At 61.6% G+C, this 22,902-nt stretch overlaps 1 protein-coding gene across 3 annotated transcripts in view; it reads left to right on the plus strand.

Annotated features, from left to right (window-relative positions):
- LOC114082867 (alpha-1,6-mannosylglycoprotein 6-beta-N-acetylglucosaminyltransferase B) overlaps positions 1 to 22,902 on the plus strand; it is a 55,867-nt gene that overhangs the window by 19,452 nt on the left and 13,513 nt on the right. For all 3 annotated transcript variants that reach the window (XM_071603306.1, XM_071603305.1, XM_071603307.1), the window contains 6 exons: positions 453 to 526; positions 1,414 to 1,584; positions 2,240 to 2,404; positions 3,028 to 3,197; positions 19,169 to 19,300; positions 20,724 to 20,857. In XM_071603306.1, coding sequence (XP_071459407.1) covers positions 453 to 526; positions 1,414 to 1,584; positions 2,240 to 2,404; positions 3,028 to 3,197; positions 19,169 to 19,300; positions 20,724 to 20,857 — 846 coding nt within the window. The remainder of the gene's footprint in view (positions 1 to 452; positions 527 to 1,413; positions 1,585 to 2,239; positions 2,405 to 3,027; positions 3,198 to 19,168; positions 19,301 to 20,723; positions 20,858 to 22,902) is intronic.

The raw sequence follows: 22,902 nt of genomic DNA on the forward strand, positions 1-22,902 counted from the left end.
CCGGGCTCTCAGCAAGGTGACCCAGGCCCACCCACCCCCCGCCACAGGGCGCCGGGACAGAGGAGGTCCCTGGAGTCCGGCCCCTGGGCTCGACAGCTCCCAGAGAGGGGGCATCTGGGGAGGGTCCCAGGCCCCTCCACTCCCCCCTACAGGGGCTGCAGGCCTATCCCTGCCCTCCTCCAAAAGGGCAGGCCGCGCTGTGGGCGCTTGAAGCCTTGCTGCTCCGGGCTCCTCGTGGGCTCCGGCCACCTCTTCCAGCAGGCTGGGGGTGGAGGAGGGCAGCTCCTGGGGACCCCGTCAGGCCGCTGAGCTCCTGGCCTTTCAGGCGAGAAAACTCAGGCGGGTGGTGGAGGTGGGCCACCGCTGCCCTGTCCCATCGAAGACCATCCTGTCCCCCCCACCCTGGCTCCTCCCCGGACCCCTGTCCTCAGCATGCTGACCTCTCCTTACAGTGTCTGAAGGTCGGCGGGACCAGTGCGAGGCGCCCAGTGACCCCAAGTTCCCTGACTGCTCTGGAAAGGTGGAGGTGAGCCCTGGCGCTGAGGGGGTGGGAGCGCGGCTGGAGGGTGGCCCCGGGGCTGTCCCAGCCTAGCCCTGGCAGTCTGACCTGGCGGGGCTGTTCACCAGCTAGGGCCTCTCTGCCCAGCCTGCGGCTCCGGCCCAGGCACAGCTGGCTGAAGCTGACCCCAGGGAAACGGTGTCTCTGCTGGACTCGGCATGGCCACCAACCCAGGCTCCCCAGGATGTCCCCCGAGGGGCTCCAGCATTTTCTCCTGGTAAAAGAGCTACTAAATGTGGGCCATCGGCAGCCTAATGCCTAACAGCTGGGAGAAGGAGTGGGACTGGCCGCTCTGTCCCCACCCTCCTGGCCAGCCCACGACTGGCCTAGCGTCCCTCCCGCCCCCTCAGGGCCACCTCTGGCTGTGTCCCTGTCCCTTCGGGGAGCCGGTCACGGTCACAGCTGTAAAGCCTCCTCGCTGCTTTGGAGGGGTCGGCGTGGTGTTGCAAACCCCTTCCTGGAGGACCACTGGGGGCGTCCTTCCCTGGACCTTGCCCAGGCCACTTGCCCTGTGACAAGGGCCTGAGGCATGAAGGACAGCTCTGGCCTGCGCTGCTGCCCCTCCTGGCTTTCCCCCAGGACTTGGCCCCTGCGTATCCTGACCCACCTGCTCCCCCAGGGTCTTCCTCTGCTGTGGCCTGGGGATGGGGGTCCTGGCCCTGCCTCCTCTGGGGACTTTGGTGGCCAGGACAGATGGCCAGGTCTCTGCCCTTCCTTGCTGTGTCTCTAGGGAAGGACACACTTCATGGGCCCCGTCCTGGGAGACTTGGGGTCCCTGGGGGTGTGCACGCAAGGAGAGCCTGCAGGGGCGGGGGCTGGTAATGCCACCTGCTCAGACTTGGCCCCCTCCACAGTGGATGCGTTCCCGCTGGACCTCTGACCCCTGCTACGCCTTCTTCGGGGTGGACGGCACCGAGTGCTCCTTCCTCATCTACCTCAGTGAGGTCGAGTGGTTCTGTCCCCCGCTGCCCTGGAGGAACCAGACGGCGGCTCAGACGGCCCCCAAGCCCCTTCCCAGAGTCCAGGTAGGCCTGGAGGTGGGGGATGTCCCCCAGGCTGGACAGTCTCGGGGCAGTGGGAGAGACCTCAGCCCTGCCCGGGTGGAATCGGGCTGTGTCAGGAGGTGGACTGATGGGAGGTCAGTCAGACAGTGTCCCTCCTAGCCCTGGGGTGCTGCTCAGTGAAGCTGTTTTCAGGGACAGGCAGGGTCCCTGCAGGTGCCCCCTTAAGGGGCGGGGATAAGAGTGATAATAGCTGTCATTTGCTGAGGGCCTTCTGGGTGCAGACACTTTCCTTGTACCTAAATCTCCTGGCTGTCCTTCTGCGCTCGCATCTAACAATGACGAGTCTTAGGCTTAAAGTTAAGGGCTTTAATGCACCTGGTGAAGGGCAGCCCTGCCCCGACTCTGGCCACTGCCCTCACGGCCTCCTCGCAGCGGCCCCCTAGGCAGGGTCCCAGCTGGGAGCTGGGCTGGGACACGCCAGCCTGGCTGGGGGTCCGTGTGGGGGGTGAGAGCCAGCTCCTCGGCTTTGGGGGCTGGTGGGCCCCTTGGAAAGGACAAGAGAAGCCGGAGCAGACCCTAGCCTCACGAGAGGTGACAGTCCCTGTCCCCAGTGTGGCGGGGGCGGGGCTGGCTGCAGGTCGGGGCTGGGAGAGCTGAGGTCGGGACCCACCTCTAGGCAGTGTTCCGGAGCAACCTGTCGCACCTCCTGGAGCTGATGGGCAGTGGGAAGGAGTCCCTGATCTTCATGAAGAAGAGGACCAAGCGGCTCACGGCCCAGTGGGCGACGGCTGCCCAGCGCCTGGCACAGAAGCTGGGGGACGTCTGGAGGGACCAGAAGCAGGTCTGCCATCCTCCCAGGGCTCAGGTGGCGCTCAGGGCCCGCAGCCTCGGGGCAGGCACAGGGCAGGCCCTCCGAGAAGTGCAGCGGGCTTCCTTGCACAGGATCCGTAGCGAGGGAGGCAGGGATGGCCGGGCCAGGATGGGTGCAGGAGAGGCCCTTCGCCGTCTGTGGAGCTGGGCAGCACAGGGCCCGAGGAGCGCCCTGAGTTCTGCAGACAACTTGTTCCGATCAGGCAGAAAAGTCATGGCTTCTGCCTGGAAGTTTTGGAATAAAAGTCTGGGGGAGATTGTGGTCCCGTCCGTTCATCCGTCCATCCACCCGTCTGTCCATCCACCCGTCTGTCCATCCATGCATATACTGGAGAATTCCATGACTCCGTCTCCCCTGTTTATTTGTCTGAGTCCCTCTCATTGCCTGAACTGTCTCTTGTCTGTCTTTACATATGTCTGTCTGGAACATAACTCCTGACATCCCCAATACCTGGCGTGGTGACCTTGGCCTCCCAAAGTGCCCAACCTGGGGACAGTGTCTGCTGCACTGGTCCCCCAGCTGGTGAAGTGGGGGCGGGGGGAGGGCAGAGGTCTGCTGCCCTTCCACTAAACTCTTGCTTCCCGCTGACCCAGATTCTCGTCCACATTGGCTTCCTGACCGAGGAGTCCGGGGACGTCTTCAGCCCGCGGGTGCTGAAGGGCGGGCCTCTGGGGGAGATGGTGCAGTGGGCGGACATCCTGGCTGCTCTCTACATCCTGGGCCACAGCCTGCGGGTCACGGTCTCCCTGAAGGAGCTGCAGAGGTGAGTGCTGGCGACAGCCACTGCCCTGGGCTGGGGCCAGGAAGGGACCCAGGAGGACCATCCCAGGAGCCACGGCTCCACCGCAGGCCCCACGGCCCCCGGGTCCTGGGTGCTTCCTGCTCGGTCAGGTACTGGCGTCCCCAGTTCCCCACTGGCCCGCTATCTGCCCCCTGCTTCCCCTCCCTGCTGACGTCCAGCCACGCGTGGGATGCACCCAGGAAGTGTGTCTGCACAGCACGGTTCTAACGGTGTCCAGTCTCCATCTCTGACCTGTGGTGGGGGGCAGTGTTTGCATTCAGGGCCTGACAAAATCGGCTCTCGGGGCTGAGCCTCGTCATGCAGATGGGTCCCTGGTGCCTGCCATTGGTGGGCCGGGCACACCCTGGGGGCTTTCTCTTCTGGAACCAGATTCCTTCCTGGGCCTACTGTGGGGGCTGGGCCACCTGGAGGGTGGGTGCTAGGGTGGCTGGGTGGTGCCCACTCTCTCTCCGCTGCTGAGTCTCCGGGGTCCCTCTCCTACCATCTGTCAGAGATGGAGTTCCTGGTGCTTGGGGAGAGGGTGGAGCTAAAGATTGTGAGTGTGAGTGTGTGTGTGTGTGTGTGTGTGTGCGCGCGCGCGCGTGCAGCAGAGAGGGAAGACGGAGGTTACCTATGAAAGTACATGGGATACGTGAGGACACCAGGGATAAGCTGACCTCCTTGGTGTCGCTGTCCTCCTCAAGATGGAGAGGCTCGCGAGGCCCTGGATCCCACCTCCCATTCCTCCGCCTCCCCCAGAGGAAACCCATGGCTTGAATTTTGTGATTATACTTTGCCTTTCTTTGTTTTCAAAAAGAGTTTTCCCATAGGTGTGTGTCTATAAACGACGTGTGGTTCAGGTTTGGTCTGGTTCTGAGCTGTGTGACAGTGGCACCTACTGTCCTGGCCTCCGAGGCCTGTCTTTTCACCCGTGGTTACGTCGGACTTGTCCGTGCTGTTGCACGTGACTTTTTTCCAGTCATTTCCACTGCTGTGTAATATTCCACGGTGTGACTGTGCCATAATTATTCGTCAGTATTTGCTGTCTGTGAACATTTTTTCTTGCTTTAAAAATCGGTCTGAGCCAGGTGCTAGGGTGCACACATGTAATTCTGGCAACTCTAGAGATGGAGGCAGGAGGATTGCAAGTTTGAGGCCAACCTTGGCAACTTAGCAAAGCCCTGTTTCAAAAATAAAAAATAAAAAGGGCAGGGAATGTGACTCGGTGGTTAAGAGCCGTGGGTTCAATCCCTGGTACCAAAACAACAAAACAAAAAGCCCAAATTGGCTTGAACGGTGTATGCTGCGATGCTCACTCATGTCCATGTCACTTGGGGCACCTGTGTAAGGGTTTCTCAGGTCATTGAAGAGCCCACTCCAGGCTGGGAGCCGCCTGAAAGCCGGTGCTGAACCCACAGTGTGTTCTAGTTCAGCCGTCCAAGGACAGACCCGAGAGACAGACCCTTCTATTGAGGCAGTTTCTCTGGGGTCTAGACTTAGATGCACAGTTTCCCCCCTCCAGCGGGGGTTTAGGGTGCATGAAAATTCAACTTTATGAGAATATACCAAACTGGTTTCCACGGTGACTCTGTCACCTGGCAGTCCCACCTGTTGGCCACAGGCCCCGTTCTTAGGGTGATCAGACTTGCTAGGTGAGGGTAGCATGCACGCGATGTCCCGTCCTGGCATTTCCTGACAGCCACGAGCGTCCCATCCTGGCTCGGCTGTTGCTTCTTGTTGGTAGGAAACGTGGCCTCCTGGTCTGACTCTTCCTGCCGGGTCCGTCTTCTCATGGAGCTGGAGGGGTTCTCCATCCCAGGTATAAATCCATGTGAGTTGTATGTGTGTTAGAAAATCTAATCTGTGCACATCTCTTAAATTTCCTTCTGCGTCTTTCCCTCCAAGGGGCCGAAGTGCTTAGCTGTGACATGGTCCACGTCACCACGGTTTCTCTTCACGTTAGCGATTTGGTGCTGGGTGGGCTCCATTCTTCCTTCTCGTTGACTTTTGGATGGGATCTCTAGTTTTGCCCCAGGGCCTAAGGAAGGCAGTCCCCGGAGTCCTTCGAGTGCGAATCCAGTTTTCTCTGTGAACCCATTAACTTATTCTCAGGTGGTTTCCTAGCAGGAATGAGATTCCTCTCCGAGCCTGCCTTCCATCTTGGTGATGTGTGTTTCTAGATGTCACTTTCTTCTGAAAAGTCTCTAGTGCTAATGCTCCGTGGCACAGAGGAGACTTTGAATGGGGACAAAGCCATCAGCGATCTCAGGTCACTAGGGCCCTGGGAGCTCCTGTTGGGGGCAGCTGTTCAGCCTCGGCAGTTCGTACCCACCCTGGGCTCTGCCAGGAGGAACCCAGGTGGACTTCCCATGGAGCAGTCGCGTTGAATTCGGAGAGGAGGCTGGGCCCGGGTGTGTTTTGAGGAGGCCACTCAATGAACTAGTGGTTGGGAGGTTCTTATCCCTGAGGCCTGAGGCCACACGCCAGAGTTATTTTTACGTTATATGCTTGTCTCCAAGAGGCTCAGGAGAGAGGAACAAGTGAGTGGGGGTGGGGCAGGCCCGCGGGAATCAGAGTGCAGCCGGCGGCAGGCTGTGGAGGAGGAGGCGCCCACTGCAGCCTCTGCTGCTGAAGGCCACCAAGCCCCTAGGCAAGGAGCCAGCTGGGGAGCTGTCCCCGAGTGCTGGTGCTGAAACAGGCAAGCTTCTGCTCTGGGCAAGGTGAACAGCGCGCCCCTCACTGGGGTCTCGCCCCGGTGGCATCTTATTGATGGGTCCTGCAGTTCATGTGGCACAGGCCACTTCAGAGCAGAGGTGTGCCTGACTGCCTCCCGTCAGCACCCACTGCCACAGGCGGCACTCTGCCCACCCCTGCTCCCTCCAGGCAGAGAGCTCAGGGGGTGCACAGGCTGTCCGTGGAGCAGAGGCCGCCAAGGTAGTCCACGTTTGCAAAGAATGAAAAGGAGACCTTTCCCCAGCCTGGAGGCTCCTGCAGGAAAGTCAGAGGGTGGGGAGGAGGAGGGAGAGGAAAGGGGCCGGTCAGGGAGCCGTGGCCTTGGCTAAGGGAGCCAGACCTGCCTCAGGCAGAGCAGTGGGCAAAGTTCTCATGGGTCCTCAGAGACCTGAGATGCAGCGGGACTCCCGAGGGCGTCTGGAGCGCCTTGTCCCAGGCTCAGCCACACCAAAGCCCTGGTGAGTGGGGAGCATCGGTCTGTCAGGCCCCCCGCCCCGCGCTGTCCGCAGGTTGGAGGAAGTGCTGCCCAGCAAAGTCTGACTGGGCAGGGCCTGGGCCAGAGGCTGGAGTGTGCTCTGGTTACTGACCCCTGGAGGACCCGGGGAGCTTCTCCTGCCTGCTCCTGGCAGCCCGCACAACGTCCAGGGGACCGTCGTCCTCAGGAGTCCGCGAGGGCAGACGTTTACCCCAGTGGTTCCTCGCAGCCTGCGGGGGCTTCTCCCTCAACCTCCACCCCAAGCCCTCACCTGCCCAGAGCTCTGCCAGCCCTCTGGCTGCTCCCTGGGGCCTGGAGTGGCCACATTGCCCATCCCAGTGCCTGAGCAGTGACCATGGGGTGGCTTCACTTGGAGGCACTGGTGAATAGGCCAGGATTGGGAGATGCCCCCTGCTGCCATCCCTGTCACGACTCATGTTGCACATGCGTGTACACATGTATGCACACACACACGCCCACGCACACGTCCCTCCACACAGGGCACATGCTCAGGCCGCCTCGGCAGCACACACACGTGCATGCCTGTGCAAATGCCTGCTCTTCATATGCACACAGTGGGCCTCTCCACACCCCCTGCACACACATGCACATGCTCCCCCTTCCCCGCAGCCCACAGAGAGCCGGATCCTTTCTCTAAGCCTTCACTTCTTGACAGGCTCCTGCTGACCTCAAGTCCCAGAGGCAGGCTCTCCAGGGAGCGGGCCCCTCTCTGACTCACCCAAGGCTGTGCGATGCCCTGACCTGAGGTCCTTCGCGGGTGGGAGGGAGCATCTTGCTCAGACAGGACCGAGTGGTGTAAACGGCTCAGCCCCCACGGGGGATATCCTTAGGAAGGTGCTTCCTGAATCTATTACCAGATACGGTTGACAAACAACTAAAAGCTGTTAAAAATAAAAACAAATCCGCCTTCCCCAGGAGAATTCCCCAGGTAGGTCTAGGAGATCATCAGATGGGCTCTGAGCCTGGCTGCAGCAGGATGCCCGAGAGCCTCGGGCACAGCCAGGTCGGGCCCCTCCATTAAGAGATTTGGATGGGGGGTCAGTTTCTTAATGCCCCCCAGGGGATTACAGTGAGCACCAAGAGTTGGGGAAGGCCAAAGCTCAGCGGTCTCCCCCAGTACACCACCTGGTGGCTGTGGGCTTGGCACCTTGTGGAATACCAATGGGTCTGCACTGACTGGCGCAAAAGGACTGTCCTGAGTGTCCCTGGTGTGGGGCCTGCGGGGTGGCACTAGAGCCCGGGTGGGGCTCAGGTCTAAAAGATTTGGAGGGTATGAGGATTCCTCCTTCAGCCTCTGCACCCCTGAGGCTCCCAGGACACCCTTGGTGGCAGGAGCCGGGAGCACTAGGGTGAGGTGAGTGCAGGGGGTGGGCCAGGGAGGCCCCTTGGAGGTGGCCAGATAGGTGGGGCCTCTTGTGACCTTCCTGGGGGTGGGGAGGGAACCCGGTGGCCTGCAGTGTGCTTGGTGCCACGCCCTCTTGAATGTAGGGTGCTCTTCTCCCTTCTTTATTTGTAAAGGGGGGCGTATTGGACCCTGCAGCTGAGGGAGGGAGGCAGAGGTGAGGCCAGCGTAGAGGCTAAGCTGTGAAGGCCTCAGTTCTCTGCCAGGGCCAGCCTGACCTCCCTGATGTGGGCCCCTCCTGGAATAGGAGATGTGAATTCAGCAGGAGCGGTGTGGACCTCCTGGGGCTGCTGTAACAAAGACAGCAAAGTGGGGGTCCTCTCACCCTCTGGAGGCCTCCCTGTGTGGGTGCAGGCCGGTATCCAGACTTCCCCTGCTGGGCAGACACTGGCCCCAGGCTCTGATTTCAGCAGGAATAGGGCTGTGAAGACTGACCCCCAAAGAGGGCCGCACTCGGAACTAGGGTGGGGACTTCAGCTGTGCCTGGGAGGTGGGGATCCCTGGACAAGCTGGTAACACTGAGCCTGGACGCGGTCACCCCTGGGGCCTGCAGGGAGGGGGAGCAGGGCCGGCTCGCAGCCTGGGAGCATCTGGAGCGGCGCAGGCTGCTTGATAGTAGGTCAGCGGAGGCAAAGGTCCTCTGAATTCCCCATCTCAGCTTCTGTGACCGCGGCGTCGCCCTTGGCTGGCCATGACCCGTGTGGGAGGGCGGCGGGACAAAGACCGGCTTGTACCCTTGTCATAGTTTCACAGACGCACACGCCAGGCACACGCCAGATGTCGCGGCCACTGACTCAGCACCAAGGCTGGACCGGGGTGGTCCTCTGTCGCCGTGTCCTGGTGTTTTAATTAAGCGGCTCACTGCAGTGAGTCCGCGGCTTCGCTGCGGGGGGCCGCGGGGGACCCGGTGGCTTGCAGGCAGATGCCCTCTGCAGGGGACAGGGACGCCAGACACGCCCCCGAGGGAGGTGCCGGCCAGGGCCCCGCCCACCCGCTGCCTGCCTGTGGTGGTGGCGAATGTCCCAGTCCCTGGGCAGCCTTCCCTTCCCGCTGGCAGAGAATCAGCTGTGCTCATCAATTTTATCTGCATAATTTCAAGCGTCATTAATCGTACATGGCACGAGGAAAAACGACGGTTCTTCCTCCATCCATGAGTGAAATTGGGTTTAGTGGAAAATTAGTTGGCTAAACTGGCCCATGATGGGAGCCTCAGAGGAGAATGTTGAAACACGGAGGACCAGGAGGGGACCCTGGCCTGCCGAGTGTGGGGCCAGGCTGGGAGCAGGTCCCCAGCCAGGGACATTGTTCAAGGGAAGTACCCGGCAGGGTCCCCAGGGGTGACCGCAGTGGGGACCACATCTTGTTCCCCGGGGCAGTACAGCTGGACTAGCCGGAGGCAGCAGACTTGGGGTTTGCACCTGGTCAGACCTGGCTGTGACCGACTCCAGCCCGTCGGAGCCCTCCGAGCCGGGGCAGAGTGGCCCAGCTGGACCTGAGCAGGACCAGACCCCAGTGGGCAGCTCCAGCCAGCCGCGGGGGAGGAGCCTGTCTCTGGGGTGCTGTGGTGTCCAGGTGTCCCTGGACCTCATGTGCTGGGGACCTGGTCTCCAGAGTGCTGTGCTGATGGCGTTTGGAGCTGGACCTCCGGGCAGTGTCTTGGTGGGCTCTCGTCTCCGTGGCCAGATACCCCACGTGCACTCCTGGAAGGAGCAGAGGTTTACTCTGGCTCCCGGTTTCACCATGGCTAGCCGGTGCCATCACTCTGCGCCTGAGGCGAGGTGGGACCTCAAACTGGAAGGGCGTGGTGGAGGGGAGTGTCCCCGAAAGAGGGTCAGGGTGGGGAAGGGACCTGGACTGTCCCCAGTGCCGGCTTCCTCCAGCGAGGTCCCACCTCCCAGCACTGCACTCAGCTGTCAGTGGGGTGATCCACCACACCGAGGACTCCGCGCGGAGGTCAGGGCTCCTGTCGAATGGTGGCATCAGAGCCCCGCCTCCCCCCTCTGGACTTGATGCTCTGGGAGCCTTGCCTTAGACACGGGAGCTTTTCAGGGACATTCCAGATAGGAACTGTAACAGGAGGTGACTAGGAGAGGTGAGAACCTGAGGGTAGGGCCCGGGGGGATGGTGTATCCGAGGAAGAGAGGCCCATTAGCACATTTGCCTTCTCCTGTCACATGAAGCCCTCCTCTGTGATGTCAGGCCCCTGATGGGTGCCAAGGAGATGCCATCCGCCCGCTCTTAAACTTCCAGTTTCCAGAACTGTGAGCTAGATAAACCTCTCTTCTTTCTATGATCATCCAGTCTGTGGTATTTAGTTATAGCAACAGAAAATGGACCAACAGGGATGGGGGCGGAAGAGAAGCACTGAGTTTGGGGGCCCGTAGGAAAGACCTTGAGTAGCTTCAGGCATACGATTGGCAGCGCCTGTGGCAGCAGCTGGGAGGTGTGGAGTGCAGAGGGAACCTTGGAAGCTGAACCCAAGTATGGATGAATGGCCGAGTGGCAGGGAGGCTGGAGAGCAGAGACTGGAGAACCCCGCACTCCCAGGCCGAGAGGCAGAGGCCAAGGGGCAAAGCAGGGGGGTGGGACACCGCGGCCAGAGAGGGTGCTTCAGAAAGGACAGGGTGGCCAGAGATGCCCCACACTCCTTCAAAGTCAAGCCAGGGCCTGGGGCTGGGGCCCAGTGATACAGCACTTGCCTGGCATGGGCTCGATTCGCAGCACTATGTATGAATAAATAAATTAAGTAAAGGGTCATCGACAACTAAATATATTTAAAAAATAAAGTCCAGCAAGGTGCTGGGCACGGTGGCCACACCTGTAATCCAGTGGCTTGGGAGGCTGAAGCAGGAAGATCTCGGGTTCAAGGCCAGCCTCAGCAAGTTAGTGAAGTACTGAGCAACCCAGTGAGACCCTGTCTCTAGATAACACAGGTTTTAGAAGGGGCTGGGGATGTGGCTCAGTGGGTAGGTGAGCACCCCTGGGTTAAACCTCTGGTACCAAATGAAAAATAAAATAAAGTCAAGCAAGGAGACAGAAGTGTCCAAGAAATCTGGCCACAAGGAAATCATTGTGGACCCTAGAAAGAGCCATTGATGGAGTCGTGGGGGCAAAGGTCACAGACTCAGCGGCTGTGGAGGGCCTGCTGGGAAACAGCTACTGAGAGCAGGTGCTTGGGGGGGTGGGGGGGGGAGTCCCAGGAGGGGCAAGAGTCTCCCCCGGGCTGTGGCTCACAGTGCCCCAGGTGGGGGCTTAAACAGCAGAAGCCGACCAGCTCACAGCTCTGGAGGCCAGAGTGCGAGTCCAGGCGTGGGCAGGCTGGGCTCCTGCTGAGGCTGGGAGGCAGAGTCCCCTGCAGGCCCCACTCTCCGTCTGTGGCCCTCTCAGGCTTGGAGATGGCCGTCTTTCTGCGTCTCCACTTCTCTTGCCCCTGCGCGTCCTGGGTCCGAGTTTCCTCTTTGTATGCGGACATGGTCACACTAGATGAGGGGTCCCCGGGTGACCTCACCTGGACCTCACCTGTTACTGTGTGAGGCCAGGTTCGTGGGTACTGGGATAGGGCGTCAGCAGCGTTAGGGAGACACGTGGGCGTCACCGAGGCTGGCCTATTTTTCAAGGTGGGAGGGTTGTCAGCAGGTTTAAATGAGGGCGTGAAGGAGACAGAAGTGGGGAGAAGTTGGGTGCTGAGGAGGCAGCCTCCTCCCGGGGTGGCCAGGAGAGAGGGAGGAGACCAGGGGTGTGGGTGCTGGTGGGCACGGAGTGGGGGGCCGGGGACAGGGCGCTCCCTCTGATGGTTTCCATTTTATTTTGATGGGGAGGGGAGCATTTTCTGGAAATGGGGGGACGAGGAGGGGAGGAGACATGCTCTGAAACACACCCGCCTGCGCCCGGCCTTGTCCTGGGTCACGCCAAAACAACAAAACAAACAACACGATCCAACCGAGTGGGATGGGATGCCAAGCGGGCGGGCGGAGGCTGGGGAGTGCGGTGCTTCAGCTCCTTATAGACGTTGTTTCATCTTCTGGATGCTTGGAATATTTTCGGATGTTTAAGTCCATGCGATAGGAAAAGGGAGAGAAGCGCCGGCTCCTTCCTGGGCCGAGCACCTGTGACTAGCGTCCCCATGGGAGGAGCCGGGCAGGCAGGGGAGCGACTGATTGACAGGGAATCCCAGCCCCCTCCTCTCTCCACTTTTGTCCTGCTGTGGGGGGCGGGGGAGGTGGGCATTTGGCCTGGTCCACTGTTTGGAGGCACCTGGGGCCAGGGAGCTTGGGCACTTGACGGCTCCACCCGCCTCCCTGCCTGGGCACCTGGCGCAGGAGGGGGTGTTTGCCAGGGGCTGGATGACTTCAGTGTTTCCCCAGGAATCCGGGGTGGGGCTGCCCTGGTCCCAGCCGCTCATTCTCCCTTGGGGTCCAGGAGGGACACAGGATCCCCGGCCTCCCTGCCCTGCTGCCCTGGAGAGGGTCGGTTGTGTGTACGTCAGGACCCTGGAGAAGCTGCACCATCTGCCCTCAAACCTGTGTCCTGAGGTGGCCGTCACCTCCCTCCCCAGCCCTGCCCTGGTCCCCTGGGTGAGCAGGTGGCTGCAAAGGAAAACACAGTTAATGAAACCCCGGCTGTGGGCAGGGTCTGCGCACTCAGGCGGGTGGGGTGGCCTGGGGGCCAGATGGGGTGCCACGGGGCACTGCTTCCAAGAGGCTGAGGTTGGGGTTCTTCCCTGGAGCAGGCTTTGGGGTTCTGAGGCAGGAGAACCCTGTGCACCTGGAGAGGGTCTTGTCAAATGGGGACAGAGGAGGCTGGTGAGGGGGACGAAGGGCAGAGTGGGCCTGGAGGGCCCCACCCTTCTGCTTGGGCCTCAGAACTGACCCTCAAACCACAAAGGGGCTTTGATAAAAGGGAGGCAGCCTCCTGGAGGCTCCAGACTGCTCTCTGCTCGGCCTTTTTGGGAAGGACTCAGAGCCCTCGCCGTCCCCTCAGGGACACGAGGCTTCGCATCTCTCCTTTCAGCCCACATTTCATGCGAGGTTTGTTTTGCTGGGGCTGGGAGTGGAGTCCCGCCCGTCCTCTGCCCTCCAGGGCCTCTGCACAGAGGTGTGTGGGACTAGATGGACGCATCAGAGCCCCAGGAAATGAGCTCCACCAGGATCTGAAGGAAACTTGATATCAGGCCCCCCCTGGGAGCACGGGGATGGCCTGGGGCCAGCCTGGCACCGGGAGCTGTCCAGCCTTGGGTGACTGGGCTAGCCGCTGGGCTGTGGTGCGTGGCAGGCCTGGTGTGGACGGGGAGCCTGGGCCGTGCTGAGCCTCCACAGGCGTTCGTTATATAAACCGGCCAGTCTGCAAGACGTGCGGGAACAGCGGGGGCCACGCTCTCCCCCCCCCCAGCAGCAGCAGCTCCAGAGTCCAGGCGTGAGTCTGCGGATTCGCTGGCTCTCCTGGGAGCTGGGCCTAGTCTTAGCCCTGAGCTTGCTCACTAGGAGAAAACACCGGGGAGAACGCGCTGGCCTTGGGCAAGGTCCCCGTCGTGGCCGCGGGGGTGGGGAGACACCTGCCCTGGTTTCCCCCTCTGTCCTGTGGTCACTGTGGCCCAGGGGTGGTTGGATGTGCTCCCATCTGCTCTGAGCCCCTTGCTCCAGGGGTCTGGCTCTCCTTGGCAGGACCCTCTGAGGCACTGGGGCTTGTGGGGGTGTCCAAGGACACTGCCTTTGCAGGAGCAGAGGGAGCCAAGGGTGGGCCCATCTTGATGGCAGCAGGAAGCTCCTGTTGGGCAGGGGAGGATCAGCCCATCCTGAGCAGGAGAAGAAAACCCGTGGGAGAATGTCATTCCTTCCTCATTAGCGGTCCTAACCTCTGCGTCCCGAGGCAGCTCATTAGGTGTCCAGTTAAATCTCTGGCTCCTTCTGCCCCTGGTGCTCGCGGGGAGGGGAGTGGGGCCACGCGAGGGAGGCAGTGCCCACGATGCTCAGAAGGGAGGTGGGCACTGGATGGGCTCAGAGGGCCAGCAGGTGCCTGGGGAGACGGAAACGTCCCGGGCCGTCCCTGCCGTGCCTTCCCAGAAAGCAGATGCGTCCAGAGAAGCTGAGGATCCCTGTGTGCGCTTTAGCACTGGAGCCAAAGATCTCGGAGCGCTTTGTAGGAATTTGTTTTAATTAGGTCCTTCCCACACAGAGAGAGGAAGAGAGAGAGAGAGAGAGAGAGAGGGAGAGAGAGAGAGGGAGAGAGAGGGAATGTTTTGTTCCCGACTTTGAGCGCTACCTGGAGAGATTATTTCTAGCCTAGACCAAAGGCACAGAGAGAGAGAAAGCCAGAGAATTTTTAGCTTAGAAGAGACCGGCGAGGTTTGTCTGAGCAACATGTCATAGAAGTGGAGGCGGACACCCGAGGACTCGGTGTCCAGGCAAGGCCACCAGCAGGTCCACGGGGGAGCTCCAGCGGGGGCTTTCCCGCTGCATCAGAACTCAGCCTGTGGATTCCTGCCCCCCCCCCCCACACGTAGGCTCTCTGCTTCCCCCTCCTCCCATTTCCAACCAACTGTTTGATCCTTTAGCAGAAAGCTCCTGAGTCAATCCTGCTCTGGGTATTTGCTGAAGCCCTGTGTCATGCCTGGCCAGCTGGGCACCCCGGGCAGGTGGGGGGACCTCAGTACCTCTGGACATGGAGTGCTGGGCACAGGAGCCAGGGACGTGGGCGGGACAGCCTTTCTCTCTTCATTATAGTGAAGCACTCGTCCTGTAAAATCCACCCTCTTAGCCATTTTTTGGTGCATGGCTCAGTGGCTATAAGCACATTCACAGTGTCCCGTGGCCATCACACCATCCAGATCTCTCCTGGCAAGACGGAGACTCGGTACGCATTAAATGTCATGGCCCTGTCCCCCACCAAGACCCTGGGCTTTTGTAGGTAGGCTAGTCTGGGTTGGGCACAGGGGCCAGACAAGAGCCAGGTGGCTGTAAAAGGCTCCATTTCCTGGGGCTGCCCCTCCCCCAGGCCCCGCCTGGGGACTGGGGACGTAGAGAGACGCCTTGTGCTGACCCCTGTACCCCCCCTCGCCCCCCCGTTGGCCCCTGTGAATGCGCCTCCTGGTGGCAGTGGGTGTGTTAAAGCCTCTTCCTAGGGATACCCTGCCCTGCTCCGCTGCCCAGGCCCTTGGGGACTCAGAGGCCCTCCCCTGGACATGGCCCTGGAAGTGCAGAGGCGCCCGGCAGGGTCCTGCAGGCAGCACTGGCCGGCTGGGCCTCCCCAGGCCCCGGGCTGGAGGTTGTCGGGGACGGTGCTTTTCAATTCCTGCCGTTGCTCCAGCCAAGCACTTCGTGTAAAATTGCCATGAAAGTGAGCGTGAATTACAGCGATAAGCCCGCAGCCTGCTCTGACCCTCTCGGCTCTCCATGGGCGAAGCGCAGATTCCTTGTGACAAGAGCAATGAGGTTCTGCAGGCACTTCTTCAGCGAAGTCACCTGAGATTGAAAGCCCTCGTCCTCCAGGGCCAGGAGACCCGGGCTTCCATGGACACCTGGGAAGGGGACTCCGTTGTCTCTTCTTCCTGCTGCCACGGGCTCTGGGGTCACGGAGGCCCCAAGTCCAGTGTGGAGCATGCAGAGTGACAGGACGCCCGGGTCACGCCGGGTCACGCCCAGGTCGACGGCCTCACCTGGGCTCCTCCCCCGGCCTCTGGGACAGTTCCTTCCCCGTGAACACAGAAGGTATTTACTGGGCCAGATCCCGTCCCCAGCCCTGGATTTGAGGATGACCTGGTCCTGCCCTCAGCAGGAAGGCGGCGGCTCAGGACAGTCCCCAGGGGTGACCGGGCCTAGGGTGCAGAAGTGGGGTGCCTACGGCTCAGGAAGGCTTCCTGGAAGAGGAGGCCATGTGTGAGTCAGGAACGGGAGGGACAAGAAGCTTCTAGGCTGAGGGAAGTCTCTGTCAGGGAGGCGCTGGCCCACGGGAACTGCAGGAGCAGAGGGCCGCGGGGTGAGAGTGACCGAGGTCCTGCCGCGCCTGTCTCCTGCGCGACAGGAGCAGGGAGTGAGAGCTCCCTGAGGGTGTCTTGCCCGGCGTCTCTCCCTGTCTCTGGCTTTGTCAGGACGCTCTCCACGCTGGGCAGCTGCACCCGGGAGGCCCTGGGCTCTGGCTCCAGTGCCCCTTGGGGGCGGGGCCTCGCTGCTCCAGCGCCCTGCAGAGGAGGGCTCCCTGCCCACCCCACTGCACCCACAGGGCGTCCTGTGCCACCAGCAGAGGCCACCACAGCCCTTGGGGACAGGGCTGGAGCTCTGGCAGGGTGGGGAGAAAGCTGGGGTGTGGCCCAGGGGCAGTGGGAGCCCGGGAAGGCCAGAGCCCTGGGGAGACGTGCCGGTTCCCACTGCAGAGAGCTCTAGAAAGGCCGCGATGGACGGGGACAGGCAGGGGACACCGTCACAGGTGCCTGGGGAGAGAGGGCCAGGCCTGAATGAGGCATGGGGGCTGCTCTCAGAGAAGACTCACGGGACTCGGTGTTCTCGAAGGAGATGTCGCCTCCAAGTGCTCTGGGCGGCAAGTGCTCTCGGCAGTGGAGCTGTCACTCACTGTCTCACGACCCAGGGGCCCATCTCGGCTCATTTTGTCGGTCTTTTGCCAGTGAGAAAATGAGGCTCCTCGAGGCCTGTGACTCACCCAGGGCAGCGGCAAAACTGGGACTGGAGCCGCGTCTCTGCTGGTGGCCCAGGACTCGCTGGGGTCCGCTGATCCTCCATTGTGCAGTCTGCCATCTAGGGGCCTGGGGTTGGCGGAGCCCGGCGGGTGGCAGTGTGGACCCTGGAATCTGACTGCCTGGCTCCCACCCCCCTCCACTCCTTCCAGCCTGTGCAATCTGGGGAAATTGCTAAACCTCTCTGTTTCCTGCTCTGCAAAGGGGAATAGAACGTGGAAGGGTCTGATCTCTAGGGTAGCTGCTGAGATGAAATGAGTCGACGGATGGCATTGAAAGCATGGGGAATGCAGCCAGGAAGGTGACAGGGACGACGGCAGGAGGCGTAGACAGCAGCACAGAGTCTCCCGGGGATTTGCTCCCACCTTTGTGGCCTTTCTCCCTGGACTCGGGTCCCGAGGCTCAGGAGCAGCCGTGCCCTTCCTCGCTTCTGCAAGGGACGGCGGGGAATCACCGTGGCCCTTCCTCTGCGGCTCTCAGTTGGGTGGGGGAGTGAGGAAGAAGGGACAGGGACACACCGGTGACCAGCTGGAGTTCGGGGGGACTTTTGGCGTAAGGAGCCAGAGCCCCGCTGGGGGAGAACTGAAGGGCCACCAGACATTTCAGGAGGTCTCTGGGTGGCCTCTGGGTGGCGGGAGCCCCTTCCCGGGTGTTTGGGGCCTGGAAGCCCTGGCCAGGCTCCTGGTGGGTTAGAGAGGGCCCCGGGGGAGGGGGGAGGAGGGACCAGGCCTTTGAGGTTCACAGATAGGGACGGGGAGAGGCTGGAGGATGTCTCGTCCTCTGTCCACGTTAGCAGCAAAGCTTCTGTCCGGGTGGGGGTGCCTCGGCCAGGTGGAGTGCTCTGGCTGGTGGGGGCACAGGGGGGCCTCCCACTGTCTTTCCCTGACCCCGTCTCTGCAGGGCGCAGGCCCCTATGCCTGGATCTCCATGGTGGCCAGCTCCCCCAGGTCTTTCTGTCACGGCCTCGTTGAGAGGTGACCATAACATCATCAAAATGGCACCACTTTGGACGGTGTGCTCAGGGGACCTGCCCGCCAGCCCCCGCCCCACCCAGCCTTTACCCTCCATGTGCTGAGCGCCTGTGGACAGCGCAGAGCCTTCTAGGCGGGGACTTTCCCACTGGCCAGCGTCAGGGAGCCAGAGATGTAGCCCCTGGACCTGATCCATGGTGCCCTGTCCAGGCGCGTCTCCTCCCTGGCCTGAGGTCACTGCAGGGTGGACCCCTGAAGCAGGGCCTCCAGGACCTCTCCCAGCAGCAGCGTCTGAACCAGATCCGAGGGAGGTGGGCAGCCCTGGGAGGCACAGTGGCCTGGTCAGAGGCAGAGGCTGGGCACGTCCAGCCCTGGGAGGCCTCTCTGCCCTCCGGGAGCTGCTGGGAGGAAGAGGAGGCTCTGCCCGCAGAGGAGGGCCTTCCTCATTTCCCTGCCCTTCCCTGAGCCTCCAGCACCTGGCTGGCTGGCTCCTGCCCGCCCCAGGCCACACCCACAGGTCACACCCCAGGCCATACCCCAGGCCACACCCCAGGCCACACCCCCAAGCCACACTCCTCCTGTGGCTCTGTGCTCCAGGACTTGTGCTGTGCGTCTCCGTGGGGCGCAGGGCCCGGCACCCACTTGCATTCAGGAAATGTTTGCTCAATGTGATGGACGGGAGGACCACAGGGAGGGACATCTCGGGAGCTGGCCCTGGTTCCAAGACCCTGGGCTGCTTCCTCTGGCCTGGTGGTAGGAGAAGGTGGAGGGGCCCTGCAGCAGGTGACCTGCTCCCTGGCTCAGGGGCCAGTACACACCCACGGAATGTGTGTCGCAGACAGTGACCTCATGCCCGCAGGGGAGAGACGGGGAGGAGTCGGCTTGGGGCTCCCGAGGGAGGGCAGAGGGGCTTACGTGGGCTTGGAGCCCTGCTTCTGTGAGGTGGCTGAGAAGACAGTGACTCTAGAGGAAGCCACAGGGCTACAGCCATGTCCTCCAGGCCGGGTGAGATGGGGTGACCCCAAGGCTCTAGCAGAGGGACCCCCCCCCCCAGTCTGGCCAAGCGGCAGCTGCTCAGCCACCAGAGGCAGCGCTGTCCCAGATGAAGACTGCGTCTGAGTGGCCTGGCAGGCCACAGGCAGCTCCCAGCCTCAGAGGACTCTGGGCCCGTGGGCAGCGGGTCCCTAGAGGCCAGAAGAGCCAGGAACTGCCCTGGAGAGCCAGCAGCCCGGTCAGCAGAGCAGGACTGTACTGAAGCAGGAGGTCTGGGACCCTTGGCTCCGAACACACACTACAAACATGCTAGGGACCGTAGCCAGTGCTTCTGGCACTATGTGAATTAGTGTCCCTCTCTGGGCAGTCACAGCCCTGCAGGAGGAGCAGGTAGCCCTGGCCAGGTATATAGTTTGGCAAGGTAGCCTGGGCTAGATCTCAATGCCCCTTGCCCCTGGCTGGACTCCCTTGTGCAGTGATATACCTGCACAACTGTTCACAGCCATCCATCAATTCCTGTCCAAGAGTCTGCACTAACCTCACTGCCTTTTTACACCTCTCTCCTTTTTCACCCTGGGCTCTAGGAACTGGGTGGGCTGGAGGCCCCTCCAGGCACAGATCTGATAGAAAAGGTGAGTTTCTTGAAGCTCAGACTCTCAAGGGCTCTTCTCTCAGTAACTTAGGGGTACCGCCAGGCCGGGGGAACTGCCCGCTCACCATGCCCCTGCCTTTCGACCTCATCTACACCGACTACCACGGCCTTCAGCAGATGAAACAGCACATGGGACTCTCCTTCAGGAAGTACCGGTAAGAGGGCCTGGTGATGGCGGTGGGGACGCAGGTGTCTGTAGACGAAGGAGAAAGCTGCTCCCCACACCCTGCCGGACAGCCAGCTGCCCAGGCACTGTTCTCCCTGCCTCTGCCCTTCCCATTCCTGCTGCTCCCATCTCACAGGAGCTCTGCCCCTTGAGGAGGAGGATGACCAAACCAAGGACAGTGGAGAGTCCTCCGTGGTCCCTGGGCTGCATGGGGCTGGGGCTGGGGTCTCCTGGATAGAGGGGGCAGGGAGTGGTGGAAAGGAACTGGATGCCCCAGTGGAGGCGTGGCCTCTGCTGTGCAGGACTGGGGGCGTGGCCTCTGCTGTGCAGGATGGGGGCGTGGCCTCTGCTGTGCAGGACTGGGGGCGTGGCCTCTGCTGTGCAGGACTGGGAGAGTGGCCCCTGCTGTGGAGGACTGGGGGCGTGGCCCCTGCTGTGGAGGACTGGGGGCGTGGCCTCTGCTGTGCAGGACTGGGGGAGTGGCCTCTGTTGTGCCCCAGGTGGGCCACGTTCCCGCACTGCTCCCCTCTCTCTGCACCCCCTGGGTCGGGAGCAAGGCCCGTGCCATCGCTCCCTGTCTTCCAGCAGCCAGAGGGATGCGGGTTTAATTTAGCACAGAGAGCCCTGCTATTTATTACGTTTGCTCCAGTCCCACTGCCTATCCCACATGATTTTATTAAGGAAAAAAAATGACAGGCAGTGTTATTGCTTTTATTATTAATGCGCGTTCTCTAGGCACGCAGCGCCCCCCTCCCGCCCTCCTCCGCCCCTGATCTGCCAGCCTCAGCACTGGGCGCCTGACTCCGGGTTACTGGAAGGTCGCTGGGGCGGGGCAGCGTCCTGGGAGGCGGAGGCCCTGCCTTACCTCAGGGCCCACTTGCAGGCGGGGGACAGGGATGTTCTGCGGCCTCAGAGCCCGGGGCTGGCTGATCCCACAGAGGCAAAGCCCCCTGGGCTCGGAGCCTTCCCCCCAAGGGCAGCAAGGGAGGAGGGCAGGCAGTCCTACCACCCAGCCCCTGCCCAGGTAGTCAGGCTCTGGGGCACTGACCCCCAACACGGTCCCCACAGGACCCCCAGCCAGAAAAGTGCAAATGTTATAGGTGGGCCCCTGGGGAGAGCAGGGAGGGACCCCCCTCTAAGTAGCTGCTCCTGCGCAGCAGTCGTAACAGTTTCTGGACACTAACTAGGGACCAGGGGGCCAGGACGATTGGGCTGTTGTGATCCCACTTGACTGGAAGGTGACACGGAGAGGTTAAGGCACTTGCTGTGGTCACACAGGGAGGCCAAGCTCTCCCACTCCTGGCACTTCCCTGACCCAGCCACTGGCCAGTTACAGGGCTCGTGGCTGGGGCAGCCCCAGCCCAGGGACACACAGAGAAGCATGACCCTTGTTCCTGATCCCTGGGGGCCAGGTGCCGAATCCGGGTCATCGACACCTTTGGAACAGAGCCCGCGTACAACCACGAGGAGTACGCCACGCTGCACGGCTACCGCACCAACTGGGGCTACTGGAACCTCAACCCCAAGCAGTTCATGACCATGTTCCGTGAGTGCCGGGGGCGGGGCCGGGGGCGGGGCGGAGCTCGAGGTGGGGGGGCGCGGAGGAGGCTGGCTCTCTTTCGTCCTTGCCCAGGCACAGGCGCAGGGGTGGGGTGACACGTGCTCCCAGCTCCCGGTGGTCAGTGTGTGAGGCAGAGGAGCCTCCCTGGGGGCAGGGATCAGGGAGGGAGCAGCCTGCGGGTGACCCACCCAAGGCCAGGAGGGCACTGCGCACACAGTGCAGGGCCAGGGGTTTGGTGGCCTTCCAGGGACACTTGGAGAGTGGACTGGACAATGATGATGGGTGGCGAGGGAGCAGGCCAGCTTTCCCAAGCACAGGGCCGTACCCGAGTCCTGGACCAAGTTAACCAAGACTCTGGGGTCCCAGCCAAGCCCCAAAGGTCCTGTTGCAAAGCAGGAGGAGCTTTAATCAGGGTGGCCATACTGGGCGGGCAGCCTAGGCCCCACATCTCAGCCCTGTCTTGGGGACAAGGGCTCTGGGTTTCAGTGGAGGCAGGGAGGGGGCAGGGAGGGGGAAGTCTTGGTTCCCCTGTGGCCTTGTTGATCTCTTTGCGGTCCTTCGAGGTGGCTCTGGAGGGTCCTCCGTGCTCCAGGGGGCAGCTGCATTATGGGTGATCTGCTGCAAGTCCCCACTCCCTGTTCCTGAGAGGTGCAGGGCAGTGGCTGGGGACTGCGGCAGCTGGCAGGCAGGGTCCCTGCAAATCTCAACAACACCTTAGCTTCTCTTACCCAGGTGGGGCGGTCCTGAGAGGGGACGAGATGGGTGAGGCAGATCCCCTAGAGCTAGCTGTTAGAGGGGTCGCCTGCAGAGCCGGCCAGGCGAGGGGCAGGCGAGGGCTGAGCACCCTGTGTTTTTAATGAGACTCTGGAATACACACACCCACTGCCCTGTTGGATGCTGCACCCTGAAACTGAACCTTTCCTCGGCAACTCTGGTGGGTTCTGTCCCCTGGTGCGCGGCCTGCCCTTGGGGGACGCCGAGGTGTGTGGAGCCCCTGGTTGAGGGTCTGTCTACTGTCACCGTTAACTGTGACTGTCCTCGGTCTGTCCTCCAGCAGCATCTTGCACGTCTAATTTGTGGCTCTTTGAAAGCTCTGGGCCAGAAAGCCAGATAAGCACCCTGTGAGGACTGAGCCTAGATTAACGGCAGAGTCCCGGGGGGGGGGGGGGGGCTTGCTGGGAGTGAAGTGTACGGTCTCTCTTTAGCGGTCAAGTTCCTGGTGTCTCCTTGGTGCTTGGAAGCTTTTCTGCCATTTTCTAGGCCGGATCCCAGAAGATGTGACTTCTGAATAAACAAGGAATGGCTTGCCTGGTTCCCAGGAGGGGGGAGGGTGGGAAGTGCCTGAAACCCGTTGAGTCCCCCGTGAGGGAACTGAGGCCCAGAGAGGTCGAACGGCCTGCATGAGGTCACACAGCTCTCGGGGAGCCAGACTCTCCTCCCTGCCAGTATCCCTCCTCCCTGCCAGTCTCCGGGTTGCAGGAGGCTTCTCGCTGTGATTTATGTAGGATGGGTCCCAGGGAACAGACTTCTGGAAGGAGGGAGAATGTGGGGGAAGGAAGGGGTGACCCAGGCTGGGGATGTCGAGGAGCTACAGAGTCAGAGCCCACATGGAAGGAAGAAGCAGATAGAAGGCTGGAGAGATGACCCGGGGGATCAGGGAACAGAGGAGCAGTTTCTTTTAGCGAAAGGCCTTCAGCTTGCACTTGGGAACCACCCTAGGCTCCTGAGCTAGAGCCATGTCAGGGGAAAAGATTTTATATAAACATGTTATCCTGGCATTTGGCCAAAGGGGCGATGGGAGAGGACGGGGAAGCAGAAGAGTTAAGAGTCCCCTGCGGTGACTTACCCTGAGAAACTAAGACTTGTCCCAGGTAGATCCTGCAGGGTGTGCGTTTCAGACCTGACAAACTCCTACTCATCTTGCAAAACCCCAAGTCCCAGTCTCTTCTCCAGACCGCCACCCTCCCTACGCCCTGCTCTCCTGTTCCAGGCAGAAAGCGCTGCCTCTCCCTCTTCACTGTGGGCGAGTC

This window comes from Marmota flaviventris, chromosome 17 (genome assembly GCF_047511675.1).
Source record: "Marmota flaviventris isolate mMarFla1 chromosome 17, mMarFla1.hap1, whole genome shotgun sequence".
NCBI lineage: Eukaryota > Metazoa > Chordata > Mammalia > Rodentia > Sciuridae > Marmota > Marmota flaviventris.